This window comes from Oncorhynchus keta, chromosome 31 (genome assembly GCF_023373465.1).
Source record: "Oncorhynchus keta strain PuntledgeMale-10-30-2019 chromosome 31, Oket_V2, whole genome shotgun sequence".
Classification (NCBI taxonomy): domain Eukaryota; kingdom Metazoa; phylum Chordata; class Actinopteri; order Salmoniformes; family Salmonidae; genus Oncorhynchus; species Oncorhynchus keta.
In genome coordinates this window covers 18,333,068-18,354,223 of record NC_068451.1, presented here as the reverse complement: position 1 = coordinate 18,354,223, position 21,156 = coordinate 18,333,068, and the positions used below count along the sequence as shown (strand labels likewise).

Sequence of the window (21,156 nt, the reverse complement as noted above, 5' to 3'; positions counted from 1 at the left end):
ATCTCCATCTCCTCCTCTCATATCCTCCTCTCAACCCTATCTCCTCCTCTCATCCCCATCTCCATCTCCTCCTCTCCATCTCCTCCTCTCATCTCCATCTCCTCTTCTCATCTCCTCCTCTCATCCCCATCTCCTCCTCTCATCTCCTCTCATCCCTCTCATCCCTATCTCCTCCTCATCCCTCTCATCCCTATCTCCTCCTCTCATCCCTATCTCCTCCTCATCTCCTCCTCTCATCTCCATCTCCTCCTCTCCATCTCCTCCTCTCATCCCCATCTCCTCCTCTTATCTCATCCTCTCATCTCCATCTCCTCCTCTCATCTCCTCTCATCCCTCTCATCCCTATCTCCTCCTCTCATCCCTCTCATCCCTATCTCCTCCTCTCATCCCTATCTCCTCCTCATCTCCTCCTCTCATCTCCATCTCCTCCTCTCATCCCCATCTTCTCCTCTCATCCCTATCTCCTTCTCTCATCTCCTCTTCTACTCCCCATCTCATCTCCTCCTCTCATCCCTATCTCCTCCTCTCATCTACTCCTCTCATCCCTATCTCCTCCTCTCATCTACTCCTCTCATCCCTATCTCCTCCTCTCATCTCCTCCTTTACTCCCCATCTCCTCCTCTATTTCCCATCTCCTCCTCTCATCCCTATCTCCTCCTCTACTCCCCATCTCCTCCTCTACTCCCCATCCTCTCCTCTACTCCCCATCTCATCCTCTCATCTCGTCCTCTACTCCCCATCTCCACTACTCCTCTACTCCTGATCTCCTCCTCTCATCTCCTCCTCTAATCCCCACTCAACTTACTGGTGCCCCTGCACATTGACTCTGTACTGGCTTGCGAAAATATTCACCCCCTTGGCATTTTTCCTATTTTGTTGCCTTACAACCTGGAATTAAAATATATTTTTTTTGAGGGGGGGGTTGTGTCATTTGATTTACACAACATACCTAGCTAGCACTTTGAAGATGCACATTTTTTTTTATTGTGAAACAAACAAGAAATAATATAAGAACACAGAAAACTTGAGCGTGCATAACTATTCACCCCCCAAAGTCAATACTTTGTAGAGACACCTTTTGCAACAATTACAGCTCTCTTGGGATATGTCTCTATAAGCTTGGCACATCTAGCCACTGGGATTTTTGCCCATTCTTTAATTAAGGCAAAACTGCTCCAGCTCCTTCAAGTTGGATGGGTTCCACTGGTGTACAGCAATCTGTAAGTCATACCACAGATTCTCAATTGGATTGAGGTCTGGGCTTGGACTAGGCCATTCCAAGACATTTAAATGTTTCCCCTTAAACCACTCAAGTGTTGCTTTAGCAGTATGCTTAGTATCATTGTCCTGCTGGAAGGTGAACCTCCGTTAGTCTCAAATCTCTGGAAGACTGGAACAGGTTTCCCTCAAGAATTTCCCTGTATTTAGCGTCATCCATCATTCCTTCAATTCTGACCAGTTTCCCTGCTGATGAAAAACATCCCCACAGCATGATGCTGCCACCACCCTGCTTGGGTTCTCGGGGTGATGAGAGGTGTTGAGTTTGCGCCAGACATAGTGTTTTCCTTGATGGCCAAAAAGCTCAATTTTAGTCTCATCTGACCAGAGAACCGTCTTCCATATGTTTGGGGAGTCTCCCACATGCCTTTTGGCGAACACCAAACATGTTTGGGGAGTCTCCCACATGCCTTTTGGCGAACACCAAACATGTTTGGGGAGTCTCCCACATGCCTTTTGGCGAACACCAAACATGTTTGGGGAGTCTCCCACATGCCTTTTGGCGAACACCAAACATGTTTGGGGAGTCTCCCACATGCCTTTTGGCGAACACCAAACATGTTTGGGGAGTCTCCCACATGCCTTTTGGCGAACACCAAACATGTTTGCTTATTTTTGTTTCTTTAAGCAAAGCCCAGCTCTGTGGAGTGTATGGCTTAAAGTGGCCCTATAAACAGATACTCCAATCTCCACTGTGGAGCTTTGCAGCTCCTTCAGGGTTATCTTTGCTCTCTTTGTTGCCTCTGATTAATGCCCTCATTGCCTGGTCAGTGTGTTTTGGTGGGCGGCCCTCTCTTGGCAGGTTTGTTGTTGTGCCATATTCTTTCCATTTTTTAATAATGGATTTAATGGTGCTCTGTGGGATGTTCAAAGTTTCGGATATCTTTTTGTAACCCAACCCTGGTCTGTACTTCTCCACAACTTTGTCCCTGACCTGTTTGGAGAGCTCCTTGGTCTTCATGATGCCCCTTGCTTAGTGGTGTTGCAGACTCTGGGACCTTTCAGAACAGGTGTATATATACTGAGATCATGTGACAGATCATGTGACACTTAGATTGCACACAGGTGGACTTTATTTGACTAATTCTGTGACTTCTGAAGGTAAATGGTTGCACCAGATCTTATTTGGGTGCTTCATAGCAAAGGGGGTGAATATATATGCACTTTACCGTTTTTATTATTATTTTAGTTATTATAAGTTATTTTTTTATTTTCACTTCACCAATTTGGACTATTTGTGTGTTTGTCCATTACATAAAATCCAAATAAAAATACATCTAAATTACAGGTTGTAATGCAACAAGATAGGAAAAATGCCAAGGGGGGTGAATACTTGTGAAAGGCACTGTATATGGTCTTGCTATTGTTATTTTACTGCTGCTCTTTAACTACTTGTTAATTTGATTTTTTATTATTTTCTGTACTGCATTGTTGGTTATTGGCTCGTAAGTAAGCATTTCATTGTAAGGTCTACACCTGTTTTATTCAGCGCACGTGACTAAGTAACATTTGATTTGATCTCCTCATCTCGTCTCCTCCTCTACTCCTCTAATCCTCTCCTCCTCTACCCCTCTCCTCCTCTCCTCCTCTACTCCTCTACTCCTCTACCCCTATCCTCCTCTACCCCTCTCCTCCTCTACTCCTCCTCTACCCCTCTCCTCCTCTACTCCTTTACTCCTCTACCCCTCATCTACTCCTCTCCTCCTCTACTCCTCTACCCCTCTCCTCCTCTACCCCTCTCTTCCTCTACTCCTCTACCCCTCTCCTCCTCTACCCCTTTCCTCCTCTACTCCTCTACCCCTCTCCTCCTCTACTCCTCTCCTCCTTTACCCCTCTACTCCTCTCCTCTACTCCTCTACCTCTCTCCTCCTCTACCCCTCTCCTCCTCTACTCCTCTCCTCTACTCCTCTACCCATCTCCTCCTCTACCCCTCTCCTCCTCTACTCCTCTCCTCCTCTACCCCTCTCCTCCTCTACTCCTCTCCTCCTCTACTCCTCTACCCCTCTCCTCCTCTACTCCTCTACTCCTCTACTCCTTTACTCCCCATCTCCTCCTCTACTCCTCTACTCCCCATCACCTCCTCTACCCCTCTCCTCCTCTACTCCTCTACTCCTCTACTCCCCATCACCTCCTCTACCCCTCTCCTCCTCTACTCCTCTCCTCCTCTACTCCTCTACTCCTCTACTCCTCTACTCCTTACCTCCTCTACCCCTTTCCTCCTCTACTCCTCTACTCCTCATCTCCTCTACCCCTCTCCTCCTCTACTCCTCTCCTCCTTTACCCCTCTACTCCTCTCCTCTACTCCTCTACCCCTCTCCTCCTCTACCCCTCTCCTCCTCTACTCCTCTCCTCTACTCCTCTACCCATCTCCTCCTCTACCCCTCTCCTCCTCTACCCCTCTCCTCCTCTACTCCTCTACTCCTCTACTCCTTTACTCCTCATCTCCTCCTCTACTCCTCTACTCCACATCACGTCCTCTACCCCTCTCCTCCTCTACTCCTCTCCTCCTCTACGCCTCTACCCCTCTCCTCCTCTACTCCTCTACTCCTCTACTCCCCATCACCTCCTCTACCCCTCTCCTCCTCTACTCCTCTCCTCCTCTACTCCTCTACCCCTCTCCTCCTCTACTCCTCTACTCCTCACCTCCTCTACCCCTCTCCTCCTCTACTCCACATCACGTCCTCTACCCCTCTCCTCCTCTACTCCTCTCCTCCTCTACGCCTCTACCCCTCTCCTCCTCTACTCCTCTACTCCTCATCTCCTCTACCCCTCTCCTCCTCTACTCCTCTACTCCTCATCTCCTCTACCCCTTTCCTCCAATACTCCTCTACTCCTCTCCTCCTCTACCCCTCTCCTCCTCTACCCCTCTCCTTCTCTACTCCTCATCTCCTCTACCCCTCTCCTCCTCTACTCCTCTACTCCTCTACACCCCATCTCCTCTACCCCTCTCCTCCTCTACTCCCTATCTCCTCCTCTCATCTCCTCCTCTCCTCCACTATCTCGTCCTCTCATCTCCTCCTCTACTCCCCATCTCCTCTCCCCATCTCCTCCTCCCCATCTCCTCTACTCCTCTACTCCCCATCTCCTCCTCTACTCCCCATCTCCTCTACTCCCCATCTCCTCCTCTATTCCCCATCTCCTCTACCCCTCTCCTCCTCTCCTCATCTACTCCCCATCTCCTCCTCTCCTCCTCTACTCCTCATCTCCTCTACCCCTCTCCTCCTCTCCTCCTCTACTCCTCATCTCCTCTACCCATCTCCTCCTCTCCTCCTCTACTCCTCATCTCCTCTACCCCTGTCCTCCTCTACTCCTCTCCTCCTCTACCCCTCTCCTCCTCTACCCCTCTACTCCTCATCTCCTCTACCCCTCTCCTCCTCTACCCCTCTACTCCTCTACTCCCCATCTCATCTACCCCTCTCCTCCTCTACTCCCCGTCTGCTCCTCCTCATCTCCTCCTCTACTCCCCATCTCCTCCTCTACTCCCCATCTCCTCCTCTACTCCCCATCTCCTCTACTCCTCTACTCCCCATCTCCTCTACTCCCCATCTCCTCCTCTACTCCCCATCTCCTCTACTCCTCTACTCCCCATCTCCTCTACTCCCCATCTCCTCCACTCATCTACTCCCCATCTCCTCCTCTACTCCCCATCTCCTCTACTCCTCTACTCCCCATCTCCTCTACTCCTCTACTCCCCATCTCCTCTACCCCTCTCCTCCTCTACTCCCCATCTCCTCCTCTACTCCATATCTCCTCCTCTCATCTGCTCCACTATTCCCCATCTCCTCTCCCCCAACTCCTCCTCCCCATCTCCTCCTCTACTCCTCTACTCCCCATCTCCTCTACTCCTCTACTCCCCATCTCCTCTACCCCTCTCCTCCTCTACTCCCCATCTCCTCCTCTACTCCCTATCTCCTCCTCTACTCCCTATCTCCTCCTCTCATCTCCTCCACTATTCCCCATCTCCTCTCCCCAACTCCTCCTCCCCATCTCCTCCTCTACTCTTCTACTCCCCATCTCCTCCTCTCCTCCTCTACTCCCCATCTCCTCTACTCCTCTACTCACCATCTCCTCCTCTACTCCCCATCTCCTCTTCTACTCCCCATCTCCTCTACTCCTCTACTCCTCTACTTCCCATCTCCTCCTCTACTCCTCTACTCCCCATCTCCTCTACTCCCCTACTCCCCATCTCCTCCTCTACTCCCCATCTCCTCTACTCCTCTACTCACCATCTCCTCCTCTACTCCCCATCTCCTCTTCTACTCCCCATCTCCTCTACTCCTCTACTCCTCTACTCCTCTACTCCCCATCTCCTCCTCTACTCCTCTACTCCCCATCTCCTCTACCCATCTCCTTCTCTCCTCCCTATCTCCTCCTCTCATCTCCTCCTCTACTCCCCGTCTCCTCCTCTACTCCCCATCTCCTCTACTCCTCTACTCCTTTACTCCCCATCTCCTCCTCTACTCCTCTACTCCCCATCTCCTCTACCCCTCTCCTCTCTATCTCCTCCTCTCATCTCCTCCTCTATTCCCCATCTCCTCTACCCCTCTCCTCCTCTCCTCATCTCCTCCTCTACTCCCCATCTCCTCCTCTCCTCCTCTACTCCTCATCTCCTCTACCCCTGTCCTCCTCTACTCCTCTCCTCCTCTACTCCTCATCTCCTCTACCCCTCTCCTCCTCTACCCCTCTACTCCTCATCTCCTCTACCCCTCTCCTCCTCTACTCCTCATCTCCTCTACCCCTCTCCTCCTCTCCTCCTCTCCTCCCCTACCCCTCTCCTCCTCTACTCCTCTACTCCTCTACTCCCCATCTCCTCTACCCCTCTCCTCCTCTACTCCGTATCTCCTCCTCTCCTCCCTATCTCCTCCTCTCATCTCCTCCTCTATTCCCCATCTCATCTACCCCTCTCCTCCTCTACTCCCCATCTCCTCCTCTCATCTCCTCCTCTCCTCCCTATCTCCTCCCTATCTCCTCCTCTCATCTCCTCCTCTATTCTCCATCTCCCCCTCTCCTCTCCTCCTCTACTCCCCATCTCCTCCTCTACTCCCCATCTCCTCTACTCCTCTACTCCCCATCTCCTCTACTCCTCTACTCCCCATCTCCTCCTCTACTCCCCATCTCCTCTACTCCTCTACTCAACATCTCCATCTCCTCTACTCCTCTACTCCTTTACTCCCCATCTCCTCCTCTACTCCTCTACTCCCCATCTCCTCTACTCCTCTACTCCTCTACTCCCCATCTCCTCTATCCCTCTCCTCCTCTACTCCCCATCTCCTCCTCCCATCTCCTTCTCTCCTCCCCATCTCCTCCTCTATTCCCCATCTCCTCCTCTACTCCCCATCTCCTCTCCCCAACTCCTCCTCCCCATCTCCTCCTCTACTCCCCATCTCCTCCTCTATTCCCCATCTCCTCTCCCCATCTCCTCCTCCCCATCTCCTCCTCTACTCCCCATCTCCTCCTCTACTCCCCATCTCCTCTACTCCTCTACGCCCCATCTCCTCTCCTCCTCTACTCCCCATCTCCTCTACTCCTCTACTCCCCATCTCCTCCTCTACTCCCCATCTCCTCCTCTCATATCCTCCTCTACTCTCCATCTCCTTCTCTCCTCTCCTCCTCTACTCCCCATCTCCCCTCTCCTCCTCTTCTCCTCCTCTCCTCTCCTCCTCTACTCCTCCTCTACTCCCATCTCCTCTCCTCCTCTACTCCTCTACTCCCTATCTCCTCATCTACTCCCCATCTCCTCTACTCCTCTCCTCCTCTACTCCCCATCTCCTCCTCTCATCCTCTACTCCCCATCTCCTCCTCTCATCCTCTACTCCCCATCTCCTCATCTACTCCTCTACTCCCCATCTCCTCCTCTCCTCCTCAACTCCCCATCTCCTCTACTCCTCTACTCCCCATCTCCTCCTCTCCTCCTCTACTCCCCATCTCCCCCTCTACTCCTCATCTCCTCATCTCCTCTACTCCCTATCTCCTCCTTTCCTCTCCTCTTCTACTCCCCATCTCCTCTACTCCTCTCCTCCTCCACTCCCCAGATCCTCCTCTCATCTCCTCCTCTACTCCCCATGTCCTCCTCTCCTCATCATCTCCTTCTCTCCTTATCTGGCTGTTGCTAATGGAAGCTGGCCTCTCCACTGAGCCAACCTCTACTCCTCCTCCTCCTCCTCTCTCCTCCTCCCATGGGACTGACTGACTGGGAGAACATTGGCTTGGGGATGTTTTTTACTTTCCACCTTTTGTTTTCTGTTCTGTTCCTTTGCTTGTATTCTCCCAAATATGATATTGAGATCAATGTTTTAGTAACCTCGACTAAGCATGTGTGTAAAAGAGGGGACAGGGGGGTCTTCCTCATTACCGTTCTGTATGGGCTCTATCAGACTGACGTGTGAACGTCATCACCGTTAAGGCCATGCATTCCTTCACTCATGCTGCCAAACATAACCCTTGTAAAACTGACCATCCTACCGATCCTCGCTCCAGCAGGTATATCTCACTGGTCACCCCCAAAGCCAATTCCTCCTTTGGTCCTCTTTCCTTCCAGTTCTCTGCTGCCCATGACTGGAACGAATTGCAAAAATCTCTGAAGCTGGAGACTCACATCTCCCTCACTAGCTTTAAGCACCAGCTGTCAGAGCAGCTTACTGATCACTGCACCTGTACATAGCCCATCTGTAAACAGCCCATCTATCTACCTACCTCATCCCCATACTGTTATTTATTTTGCTCCTTTGCACCCCAGTATCTCTACCTGCACATTCATCTTCTGCCAATCTACCATTCCAGTGTTTAATTGCCATATTGTAATTACTTCACCACCATGGCCTATTTATTTCCTTAACTTACCTCATTTGCACTCACAGTATATAGACTTTTTGTTTTCTTTTGTTCTACTGTATTATTGACGGTATATTTTGTTTATTCCATGTGTAACTCTTGTGTTGTTGTATGTGTCTAACTGCTTTGCTTTATCTTGGCCAGGTCGCAGTTGTAAATGAGAACTTGTTCTCAACGAGCCTACCTGGTTAAATAAAGGTGTTCTCAACTCACCTACCTGGTTAAATAAAGGTGTTCTCAACTAGCCTACCTGGTTAAATAAAGGTTAAATAAATAAATAAAAAATAAGAAATACCACCTCTGTCTTTTATAGCCTGCCATGATTTCATTACTTTATTATCATGTTGATTATCTTGACTATGTAACGTGACTTTGGGTGTCTTGAAAACCCACTGACTGTCAAACTGTCACCTCATGTTATTGCTCTGATGATGTCACTAACTCTCATCTGTTTATCAAGATAAAGGTTCCACTTCAGCTCTCCTCCATCCCTCCATAGTCATTCCTTCAATGAAATGTCCCTCTCTCTCAACATTCACTTATAATTACATTTAATTCCAGTTAATTAAACAACACCGTGATCAGAGAATATATCTTTTTATATGCAGCATGACGCAAGATCAGAGCCCTGAAATGGAATAACCCAGAGAAAAGATGTAGACTAGCTGCCAAGGCTATGTTATGTTGTGCAACCTTTCCCTGCAAGGAGAGGAGAGAATTCCACAAATAGTCTGCTCTCACTTCTCTCTCTCTTGCTTTCTCTCTCACTCTCTCTTCTCTCTTTCTCTTTCTCTTTCTCTCTTGCTCTCTCTCCCTCTCGCTCTCTCTTCTCTCTCTCTCTCTCTCTCTCTCTCTCTTCTCTCTCTCTCTCTCTCCTCTCTCTCTCTCTCTCTCTCTCTCTCTCTCACACAGTCATAGAAACAGATGTTGAAACAAGATGAACATGATTACCAGTACAATTGAGCTCATTATTCCCCTTGCCAGGCTTTCTGACAGTTACTGTCTACTGAGTGGTAGCTGGCTTGTAGGCCTATACAGTTCATGCCAGTGGATTATCTTCAGATCTGTACATCTAGCTGTACGGCCTGCAGAGTTGAGTTAGGCTTGATGTAGGTTGTTGCCTGTAGGAGTACTGGGCTCTGTGTGTGTTGGTGTAAGATGTTTGAGTTGCTGTTCTCTGGCAGTTGGTCCTGGATCTAGCCCTGGCCTGCTCTGTGATGATGTGGTCATTGGTTAATATGCAGCTGCTCCCCTCCTGTGGCCATGGTTTACAGTAAATAACCCAGAGACACAGAGAGGTCACACACACACACACACACACACACCCACGCTGGCACAGACACACACAAACACACACACACACACACACACACACACACACACACACACACACACACACACACACACACACACACACACACACACACACACACACACACAGAAATACACACAGACACCCATGCTGACACACACACACACACACACACACACACACACACACACACACACACACACACACACACACACACACACACACACACACACACACACACACACACACACACACACACTTACACAAAGGACAGTCATTAGATAGGAGTGTGTTACCTTTAACACCAAGCAAGCAGCCGTGTTGGGTTTGTATTACACTGCATGTGGTCAGACAGATAGATAGCTTCTCTTGTGAAGGCTGGAGATGTCAGGTGAACAGTCAGGTGAACAGTCATACAGACAAACTAAACACTGCATCACCTTTAGATGATCTGTATTGACTCAGTGCATCCAGAGTCCAGACTGGCTGGACCTGACCCCTAGTCCCTACAGCTGGCCAGACAGGCCATACAGTCTCACTGTGCCACTGTGCTCCATTCTGCCCTATAGGCCTAGTTGGCAGACATACCATGCTAGCTACACCTCCCTACTCTGTGTGCCCTATAGTGAGCACTGGGCAGACACAGAGACGGTCACAGCTGCCCTTCTCCCCGTCATAGTCTGCCTCGTCTGCTGTGCCAGAGCAGCAGGGTGTCAGCATGGTGTCTGAATGGAGGGAAGGGAAGGTGAGCGAAGAAGATATGGTTAACCCCCTCAGTTAGTCAGAGGAGGATTGCTTTCCCAATTTGAATGGATCTGTTGAGGCTTATGCTGAGGGAGTTGTGTAGTAGGACAGCTTTGACTTTCTCACCTCTTATCTCCTCTAGTCCCTCCTGGAAGTGGGACACTCTCTCTCCTCTCCAATACCCTCCCAACAGAAAGGGATTAGCATTTATGACAGCCAATATCTACACACACACACACACACACACATACACACACACACACACACAGGATGAGTCATATATTATGAAGAGGCATTTTTCAGGTGAAGCTATTGAAGAGGCGTGTACATGTGATGTGAGAGACTTGGTATAGAGAAGCGTTGGACTCTCCCGAAGGAAAGGGTGTAATGTAGCAAGCTTAATCCAACCCCTAGCAACCTCGTCAAGAGGTTTGGACCTCTTGGTCTAATGGTTAAGGTGTTGACTTTACATCCGCTAAACCCGGGTCCGAGTCCCAGACGGGGCTACCCCCTGAATGTTCTACAGTATTGTCTTCAGATCTGTAGACGTGACTGTACCCCCTGCAGAGTTGAGTTGGGCTGGAGATTGTTGCCTGTAGAAGTGCAGGGCCTACAGGGGTGTGTGTTGTGACTGAGTATTTCCAGACTCATTTCCTGGAATGTGCATCCTGATAATACATCAGTCATCCTGGTGTGTGTCCATAGCTGGGGTTCCATCCAATTGGAGACAGATTTTCATATCGAATATTCTCAAATCTGCGTAAAAACAATATGTACCTCACCAGAGGTTTTTCCGTCAATCTGACGTGTTGTGGACAAAAGATGACGAAGTGCACTCAAAAATGACTTCTGCAGTAAAGTTCCCATGTACCAATTAAAATATATAAGTTACGTAGGTTTCAATCACAATTTCAACTGCAGATGGTTTTGTCACACAAGCATGCACAATCTAGTTTTTCTTCAGGCTCTCTGTCTAGACAAGACTTGGCTGATAGTGGACGTAAGATGATTAGATATTGATAAGAGCGAGATCATTTTATTTGATAATTGGCAGCCAAGCACCGTTCATTATGTCAACAGCATTCTACCCTCCATATTTAGCCGATTGGAAATGTGCATGATCACCATGCACTTAACCACCATGTGAAGTTCATCATAACTTATTTCATCTGCTTATGAACTTGAAATGCTTTTTCACGTTGTGACGGTGGGCGCATATCATGCCGCGATTCCGAGTTTATTTCAATATGACGGTTATTATATCAATGTTTGTGGATAAAGGCGTCTCCAATGCCATTTCTCGCCTAATTAATTTTACCGACACAAGATCCCACCTTGTGGAGCAAACACATGGTCTTTCGAGATGTATGAAATTGTACCGACATGACTGTCGTTTTAATGGGTCAGGTAATTCTTCTCCATGAAATGGTAAGATGGAAACCTGGTTAATGTGTCTAAGGGTCTGTTTGCATGCACACTTCAGGATGACTCATATATCATACACACTCATTCACATACATACATACACACACACTCACATACATACATACATACATACACACATATACATACATACACACTCACTCACATACATACATACACACATATACATACACACACTCACATACATACATACATACATACACACATATACATACATACACACTCACTCACATACATACATACACACATATCTCAGTGATCACTGCCTCATTGCCTGCATCCGTAATGTGTCAGCGGTCAAACGACCTCCACTCATCACTGTCAAATGCTCCCTGAAACACTTCAGCGAGCAGGCCTTTCTAATCGACCTGGCCGGGGTATCCTGGAAGGATATTGATCTCATGCCGTCAGTAGAGGATGCCTGGATATTTTTTTTAAATGCCTTCCTAACCATCTTAAATAAGCATGCCCCATTCAATAAATTTAGAACCAGGAACAGATATAGCCCTTGGTTCTCCCCAGACCTGACTGCCCTTAACCAACACAAAAACATCCTATGGCGTTCTGCATTAGCATCGAACAGCCCCGTGATATGCAGCTGTTCAGGAAGCTAGAAACCGTTATACACAGGCAGTTAGAAAAGCCAAGGCTAGCTTTTTCAAGCAGAAATTTGCTTCCTGCAACACTAACTCAAAAAGTTCTGGGACACTGTAAAGTCCATGGAGAATAAGAACACCTCCTCCCAGCTGCCCACTGCACTGAAGATAGGAAACACTGTCACCACTGATAAATCCACCATAATTGAGAATTTCAATAAGCATTTTTCTACGGCTGGCCATGCTTTCCACCTGGCTACTCCTACCCCGGTCTACAGCACTGCACCCCCCACCAGCAACTCGCCCAAGCCTTCCCCATTTCTCCTTCTCCCAAATCCAGTCAGCTGATGTTCTGAAAGAGCTGCAAAATCTGGACCCCTACAAATCAGCCGGGCTAGACAATCTGGACCCTGTCTTTCTAAAATTATCTGCCAAAATTGTTGCCACCCCTATTTACTAGCCTGTTCAACCTCTCTTTCGTGTCGTCTGAGATTCCCAAAGATTGGAAAGCAGCTGCGGTCATCCTCCTCTTCAAAGGGGGGGACACTCTTGACCCAAACTGTTACAGACCTATATCTATCTTACCATGCCTTTCTAAGGTCTTCGAAAGCCAAATCAACAAACAGATTACCGACCATTTGGAATCTCACCATACCTTCTCTGCTATGCAATCTGGTTTCAGAGCTGGTCATGGGTGCACCTCAGCCACCCTCACTAGCTTTAAGCACCAACTGTCAGAGCAGCTCAAAGATTACTGCACCTGTACATAGCCCACCTATAATTTAGCCCAAACAACCACCTCTTTCCCAACTGTATTTGATTTATGTATTTATTTATTTTGCTCCTTTGCACCCCATTATTTTTATTTCTACTTTGCACATTCTTCCACTGCAAATCTACCATTCCAGTGTTTTACTTGCTATTTTATATTTACTTTGCAACCATGGCCTTTTTTTGCCTTTACCTCCCTTCTCACCTAATTTGCTCACATCGTCTATAGACTTGTTTATACTGTATTATTGACTGTATGTTTGTTTTACTCCATATGTAACTGTGTCATTGTTTGTGTCGAACTGCTTTGCTTTATCTTGGCCAGGTCGCAGTTGTAAATGAGAACTTGTTCTCAACTTGCCTACCTGGTTAAATAAAGGAGAAATAAATAAATTAAATTGAAAAAATATACATACATACACACATACACATACATACACACTCACACATACACATACAAACACACACATACACATACACATACAAACACACACACACACACATACGTACACACACACACACACACACACACACACACACACACACACACACACACACACACACACACACACACACACACACACACACACACACTCACACACACACATACATACATACATACACACACACATACATACATGCATACATACATACATACATACATACATACATACATACATACATACATACATACATACATACATACATACATACATACATACATACATACATACATACATACATACATACACTCACACATACACACACATACATATATACACACACACACACACACACACACACACACACACACACACACACACACACACACACACACACACACACACACACACACACACACACACACACACACACACACACACACATACATACACACACACACACACACACACACACACACACACACACACACACACACACACACACATACAGTGGGGCAAAAAAGTATTTAGTCAGCCACCAATCATGCAAGTTCTCCCAATTTAAACAATGAGAGAGGCCTGTAATTTTCATCATAGGTACACATCAACTAGACAAAATGAGAAAAAAATCCTGAAAATCACATTGTAGGATTTTTAATTAATTAATTTGCAAATTATGGGGGAAAATAAGTATTTGGTCAATAACAAAAGTTTATCTCAATACTTTGTTATATGCCCTTTGTTGGCAATAACAGAGGTCAAATGTTTTCTGTAAGTCTTCAGAAGGTTTTCACACACTGTTACTGGTATTTTGGCCCATTCCTCAATGCAGATCTCCTCTAGAGCAGTGATGTTTTGGGGCTGTTGCTGGGCAACACGGACTTTCAACTCCCTCCAAAGATTTTCTATGGGGTTGAGATCTGGAGACTGGCTAGGCCACTCCAGGACCTTGAAATGCTTCTTACGAAGCCACTCCTTCGTTGCCCGGGCGGTGTGTTTGGGATCATTGTCATGCTGAAAGACCCAGCCACGTTTCATCTTCAATGCCCTTGCTGATGGAATTTTGACCCCACGGGGTGAGATCTTGCATGGAGCCCCAGATCGAGGGAGATTATCAGTGGTCTTGTATGTCTTCCATTTCCTAATAATTGCTCCCACAGTTGATTTCTTCAAACAAAGCTGCTTACCTATTGCAGACTCAGTCTTCCCAGCCTGGTGCAGGTCTACAATTTTGTTTCTGGTGTCCTTTGACAGCTCTTTGGTCTTGGCCATAGTGGAGTTTGGAGTGTGACTGTTTGAGGTTGTGGACAGGTGTCTTTTATACTGATAACAAGTTCAAACGAGTGGAGGACAGAGGAGCCTCTTAAAGAAGAAGGTCTGTGAGAGCCAGAAATCTTGCTTGTTTGAATGAGTAGCAGGCAGTTTACTCTGGGCACCTTGTTCATCCAAGCTACTCAATATTGCCCCCCAGCCATAAGAAGTGTCAACTGTTTAGTGCAGAGCTACCAAACACAATCATTAATAAACTCAGTTTAAAGGGCGTCTCTGCAATCTGCTGCATCATAGTGATAATGTCAAGACACGCTTTGTAATCAGTGTTAAATATCACCTCATTTTAATTAATCTTTGTTGTTAATATTGCAGGGAGATTATTGAGTGTGACTCATAGAATGTAATTGCAGGAGAATGTAATAGGGAGAACTCAGTTTGTAATGTCAGAGAGAGAATGTTGTGATGGCTGGGCGGAGGAGTTTGGGTGTAGGATGCTGTGTTATGGTAACAGCATAGGTACTTAATGATTTCCCTTTACAAAATTAGATTTCTGATATTTACCACTTGGTCTTCCTTTCCTCCTCCCTTCTCCCTCTATGCAGGCTTCATGTGCCCTGTCTGCTCCAAGTTTGTCTCCACGGATGAGATGGATCTACACATCGTCATGTGCTTGACCAAACCCAGAGTGACTTATAACGGTAAGACTGCTTACTTTACTCCCCTACCCCTAGATTGGTCTCCTTTGCTGAACGGGTGTGAAGGGGAAGGGCTTAGTGTGTGTGGCCAGACAAGACGTTGCCTTGGCTGTCTGTGAGTTAATTGACAAGCTAATTTATTGCAACATGGTTGCTGTCAGACAGTGTCTGAATGAGCTGCCTGATGTTTGGCAGTTGAAACGACTCCCCTCCTCCTCCCCCTCAATGACTAATGTGACTAGTGTCACGGCAGGTGTTACCTCTGTGTCTGTGTAATCATAATGGCAAGACGAAGTGTTTTATGGCAGATCTGTTACAGAGGGGACTGTCGCTGGACTTCCTGGTCTGTCCAATACTGTCTGACTAAATTGATCAAAATAGCTGCAGTTCGATTCAAACACAAACTCTCATTTTAATTTGCCTCCCATTGTGTTGCCGCTTTAATGCCTTAATCAGCCTTTGCACGTTTTCAGTCATTGTCAGTCTATATAAACACCCAGTGGAATTACTATGGTGCCAAGTACATCATAACAGGCTGGGTAGGGGCTCAGTGGAAGAACAAGTCATATTACTATGGTTATGAGTGATCTTGTCCATCAATAATTGTAATCTAAGGTTCCTAATCGATTGCATCTCCCCCTGGTTTCTTAATCTCTTTCTGACGACTGGTCCAATTGATTTATGAGCCATGTCTTCATAAACAAACAGAGCAGGTCGCAAGTCTGAAGTGGACAGTGTTTATGTGAATGACAGTGAAAACATGTAATGTATTTGATACTGTAATCTCTGCAGGGGAGATGTAAACTAGGATACAGCAGTGAGAGGGGAAAGTTGGCTTACTAGTTTACTTTTAGCCCTGTTTACATTCCTGGTTGAGAAGAAGCAGAGTTCAACAAACACACACACACACACACACACACACACACACACACACACACACACACACACACACACACACACACACACACACACACACACACACTCAGAGCTCAGCCCTCCATCTTATATTAAGAAAGGTCCAGAGGTGTTTGTTTTATTAAGAACTATCATATGAGTCTTAATATATAATATATGCCATTTAGCAGACGCTTTTATCCAAAGCGACTTACAGTCATGTGTGCATACATTCTACGTATGGGTGGTCCCAGGGATCGAACCCACTACCCTGGCGTTACAAGCGCCATGCTCTACCAACTGAGCTACAGAAGGACCACTGGGCTGGCTAATTTCCTCTTGCTTCCTCAAGCTCACTTTGTGTTTCTGGAGCACAGAGTAGCACACACACACACACACACACACACACACACACACACACACAAACACACATACACAAACACACACACCCCACACAAACACACACGCACACACACACATACAAACACACACACAAACACACACACACCTCACACAAACACACACACCTCACACAAACACACACACCTCACACAAACACACACACACCACACACCACGCACACACACACACTCACACATACATACACACACTCACACATACACACACACACCCCACACAAACACACACTCACACTCAGGGCTGAGGAGCCATTTCTGCAGAGCCTCCCCCACTTGTATCTCCCTGCCTCTCTTTTCAACTCCAACTCTAGGTTTAAATACTTCCTACGATGGTCCCAGGCTCTGGAAGTCATTGCCTAACGCCCTAATGAGGAGTTTGTAGTGGCCCCTTCTAAGCGCTAACTCAGCATGTAGGATTCAGTTAGTCAGAAAACAAATGACCTCACATTGTCTGCATCCCAAATGGCACCTCATTTGACTAGAGCCCTATCTGCCATGGGCAAAAGTAGTGCACTATATAGGGAATAGAGGGCCATTGGGATGAAGTTCAAATCAAATCAAATTGTATTAGTCACATACACATGGTTAGCAGATGTTAATGCGAGTGTAGAGAAATGCTTGTGCTTCTAGTTCCGACAATGCAGTAATAACCAACAAGTAATCTAACCTAACAATTTCACAACAGCTACCTTATACACACAAGTGTATATGGTACAGAGTGATGGTACAGAACGGCATACGCAAGATGCAGTAGATGGTATCGAGTACAGTATATACATATGAGATGAGTAATGTTGGGTATGTAAACATTATATTAAGTGGCATTATTTAAAGTGGCTAGTGATAAAAACATTTACATGTATGGCAGCAGCCACTCAATGTTAGTGGTGGCTGTTTAACAGTCTGATGGCCTTGAGATAGAAGCTGTTTTTCAGTCTCTCGGTCCCAGCTTTGATGCACCTGTACTGACCTCGCCTTCTGGGTGATAGCGGGGTGAACAGGCAGTGGCTCGGGTGGTTGTTGTCCTTGATGATCTTTATGGCTTTCCTGTGACATCGGGTGGTGTAGGTGTCCTGGAGGGAAGGTAGTTTGCCCCCAGTGATGCGTTGTGCAGACCTCACTACCCTCTGGAGAGCCTTATAGTTGTGGGTGAAGCAGTCAAAGTAGCAGGCGATGATACAGCCCAACAGGATGCTCTCGATTGTGCATCTGTAAAATTTTGTGAGTGCTTTTGGTGACAAGCCAAATTTCTTCAGCCTCCTGAGGTTGAAGAGGTGCTGCTGCACCTTCTTCACAATGCTGTCTGTGTGGGTGGACCAATTCAGTTTGACCGTGATGTGTACGCCGAGGAACTTAAAACTTTCTACCCTCTCCACTACTGTCCCGTCGATGTGGATAGTGGGGTGCTCCCTCTGCTGTTTCCTGAAGTCCACAATCATCTCCTTTATTTTGTTGACGTTGAGTGTGAGGTTATCTTCCTGACACCACACTCCGAGGGCCCTCACCTCCTCCCTGTAGGCCATTTCGTCGTTGTTGATAATCAAGCCTACCACTGTAGTGTCGTCTGCAAACTTGATGATTGAATTGGAGGCGTGCATGGTGTTACGTTCCCCAGTTTATGTTGTAGTTTGTGTATTTGCATGTGTTTATTTCAGGAAATGGCTTCCTGAAATCCCTCAAGCAGCTGATTGGTCGACTCCATGGCTAATTGGAGAGATGACCCCACCCCCTCGTCAAGACGCAGCTGTCTCCAGTTACACACTCATTCTGAAGCTATATAAAAGCCAGTGTTCTGTTCAGGAGGTTCATCGCTGGGGATCATTGCTGGGAGGTCATTGCAGAGAGATTGAATGTGATAGAGAATCATTGCTGAGAGAGGAGGCTGATGGCTGTGAATAATTTACTATGTTAGTTGTTGGTAGCAGTTGGTATGTTCTGTGAGTTTGTTGCTCAGATAGAGCTTATTTGATGTCCTTTGTTTCTTAGTTTGTTTGAGAAATGATTTGTTCTCCGGTTTCATTTGTTCCCAGGGGGGAAGGGGAAGGCACTTAGGGAGTGCTTAGGCAAGAGGCCCGCGGGCATACATATACCCGTAGTATATTCATTGTCTAGGCACAATAGGTAAGACCTGGGTGGACCACCCCCTGTATTTTGGTTAGGGCACCAGGTGGTGCTAAATTAGGTAAGTATTGGTTAGGCAGGTAAGATAGGAGAGGGGGCTTTGAGATTTACTTTCTTTGCTTTGGTTCCGTCCAGACCCTTTTCCCCATATTACCGTGTAAAGGAATAAAGTCCTTGTAAACGGTACCACATTCTGTCTGTTGTCATCCTTACTCACGCCTACAGTCCATACCTCTTTCACTTCACGGAGAGTTGAGTTATAGCAGGGTGTTGCGTTCCCTCTTCATAGAGGCGTGCGTAACACATGACCACGCAGTCGTGGGTGAACAGGGAGTACAGGAGAGGGCTCAGAACGCACCCTTGTGTGGCCCCAGTGTTGAGGATCAGCGGGGTGGAGATGTTGTTACCTACCCTCACCACCTGGGGGTGGCCTGTCAGGAAGTCCAGTACCCAGTTGCACAGGGCGGGGTTGATGACTTGATGACAAGTTTGGAGGGTACTATGCTGTTAAATGCTGAGCTGTAGTCGATGAACAGCATTCTCACATAGGTACTCCTCTTGTCCAGATGGGTTAGGGCAGTGTACAGTGTGGTTGAGATTGCGTCATCTGTGGACCTATTGGGGCGGTAAGCAAATTAGAGTGGGTCTAGGGTGTCAGGTAGGGTGGAGGTGAATTGGTCCTTGACTTGTCTCTCAAAGCACTTCGTGATGACGGAAGTGAGTGCTACGGGGCGGTAGTCATTTAGCTCAGTTACCTTAGCTTTCTTGGGAACAGGAACAATGGTGGCCCTCTTGAAGCATGTGGGAACAGCAGACTGGGATAAAGATTGATTGAATATGTCCGTAAACACACCAGTCAGCTGGTCTGCGCATGCTCTGAGGACGCGGCTGGGGATGCCGTCTGGGCCTGCAGCCTTGCGAGGGTTAACACGTTTAAATGTTTTTTTCACGTTGGCTGCAGTGAAGGAGAGTCCGCAGGTTTTGGTAGCGGGCTGTGTCAGTGGCACTGTATTGTCCTCAAAGCGAGCAAAGAAGGTCTTTAGTCTGTCTGGGAGCAAGACATCCTTGTCTGCGACGGGGCTGGTTTTCTTTTTGTAATCCGTGATTGACTGTAGACCCTGCCACATACCTCTTGTGTCTGAGCCGTTGATTTGCGACTCTACTTTGTCTCTATACTGACGCTTAGCTTGTTTGATTGCCTTGCGGAGGGGATAGCTACGCTGTTTGTATTCGGTCATGTTTCCGGGAGCCCGTCTTGTAGGCTATATGTCCTATGGTCATCTCAGGAACTACCATCATGGTGAGGTTACTTGGGCCATCTATGGGGGAAAATCAACAACAATGAAGTGTTGGGTAAACATTACCTAGAATATGTTTCTGTCCTGCTCTACTGAACACAGTCTACTAATGATCTCTCCAAATAATGATCTGGATCATGTGTACACAGAGGAATGGTTTGGGATGAAAATAGGCATGTTACATCATTGCATGGAAGGCTGGCTCTCAATGATAAGGTACAATCAATGTATGATTAATGTACAGTATACTGCATACTCTGATACTCACATCTAACATTGTGGCCAATGGGCTGGCTGGTGCCGTTGCTGATTCCATTGATGACCTCACATCTGAACGGCCCTTCATCGTATCGTGTCACACTGAGTGAGAGTGCTGTTCCCACCACCAAGCCAAACTCTGTCACTGGCTGCCTTGCCCTGGTTAAAAGCAGTGGTTCACGCTTTCAGTTTCGCACGAATGCTGCCATCAATCCACGGTTTCTGGTTGGGGAATGTTTTAATAGTTGCTGTGTGTACAATGCACTTGCTAATGAACTCGTTCACCGAATCAGCGTATTCGTCAATGTTGTTGTTTGACGCAATGCGGAACATATCCCAATCCACGTGATCAAAGCAATAATGAGGTGTGGAATTGGGGGGGAATATATGCGGCTGTGATTATAATGTAAAATAATTATCTTGGTAGATAATGCGGTCGACATTTGATTGTAAGGAATTCTAAGTCAGGTTAACAGAAGGACTTGAGTTCCTGTATGTTGTTATGATCACACCACGTCTCATTAATCATAAGCCCCCCCGCCCTGTTGGCGCGATGCGTGATGAAACCAGCTGGCTGTACCGACTCCGTTAGCGTCTCTCCAGTGAGCCATGTTTCCGTGAAGCAAAGAACGTTACAGTCTCTGTCTCTCTGGAATGCTACCCTTGCTCGGATTACATCAACCGTGTTGTCAAGAGACTGGACATTGGCGAGTAGTATGCTAGGGAGTGGTGTGCGATGTGCCCCTTTTACGGCGTCGTTGTATTGGTTTGCCGGCTGGGA

At 47.1% G+C, this 21,156-nt stretch overlaps 1 protein-coding gene across 2 annotated transcripts in view; it reads left to right on the top strand.

Moving 5' to 3' along the window:
• The window catches only part of LOC118364594 (E3 ubiquitin-protein ligase znrf2-like), a 99,251-nt gene that overhangs the window by 52,270 nt on the left and 25,825 nt on the right, over positions 1-21,156 (top strand). Inside the window, exon 2 of one of the 2 annotated variants that reach the window (XM_035746263.2) lies at positions 15,293-15,388. The exons of the other annotated variant lie outside the window; for it this stretch is intronic. Coding sequence (XP_035602156.1) covers positions 15,293-15,388 — 96 coding nt within the window. The remainder of the gene's footprint in view (positions 1-15,292; positions 15,389-21,156) is intronic. 2 annotated transcript variants of the gene reach the window in all.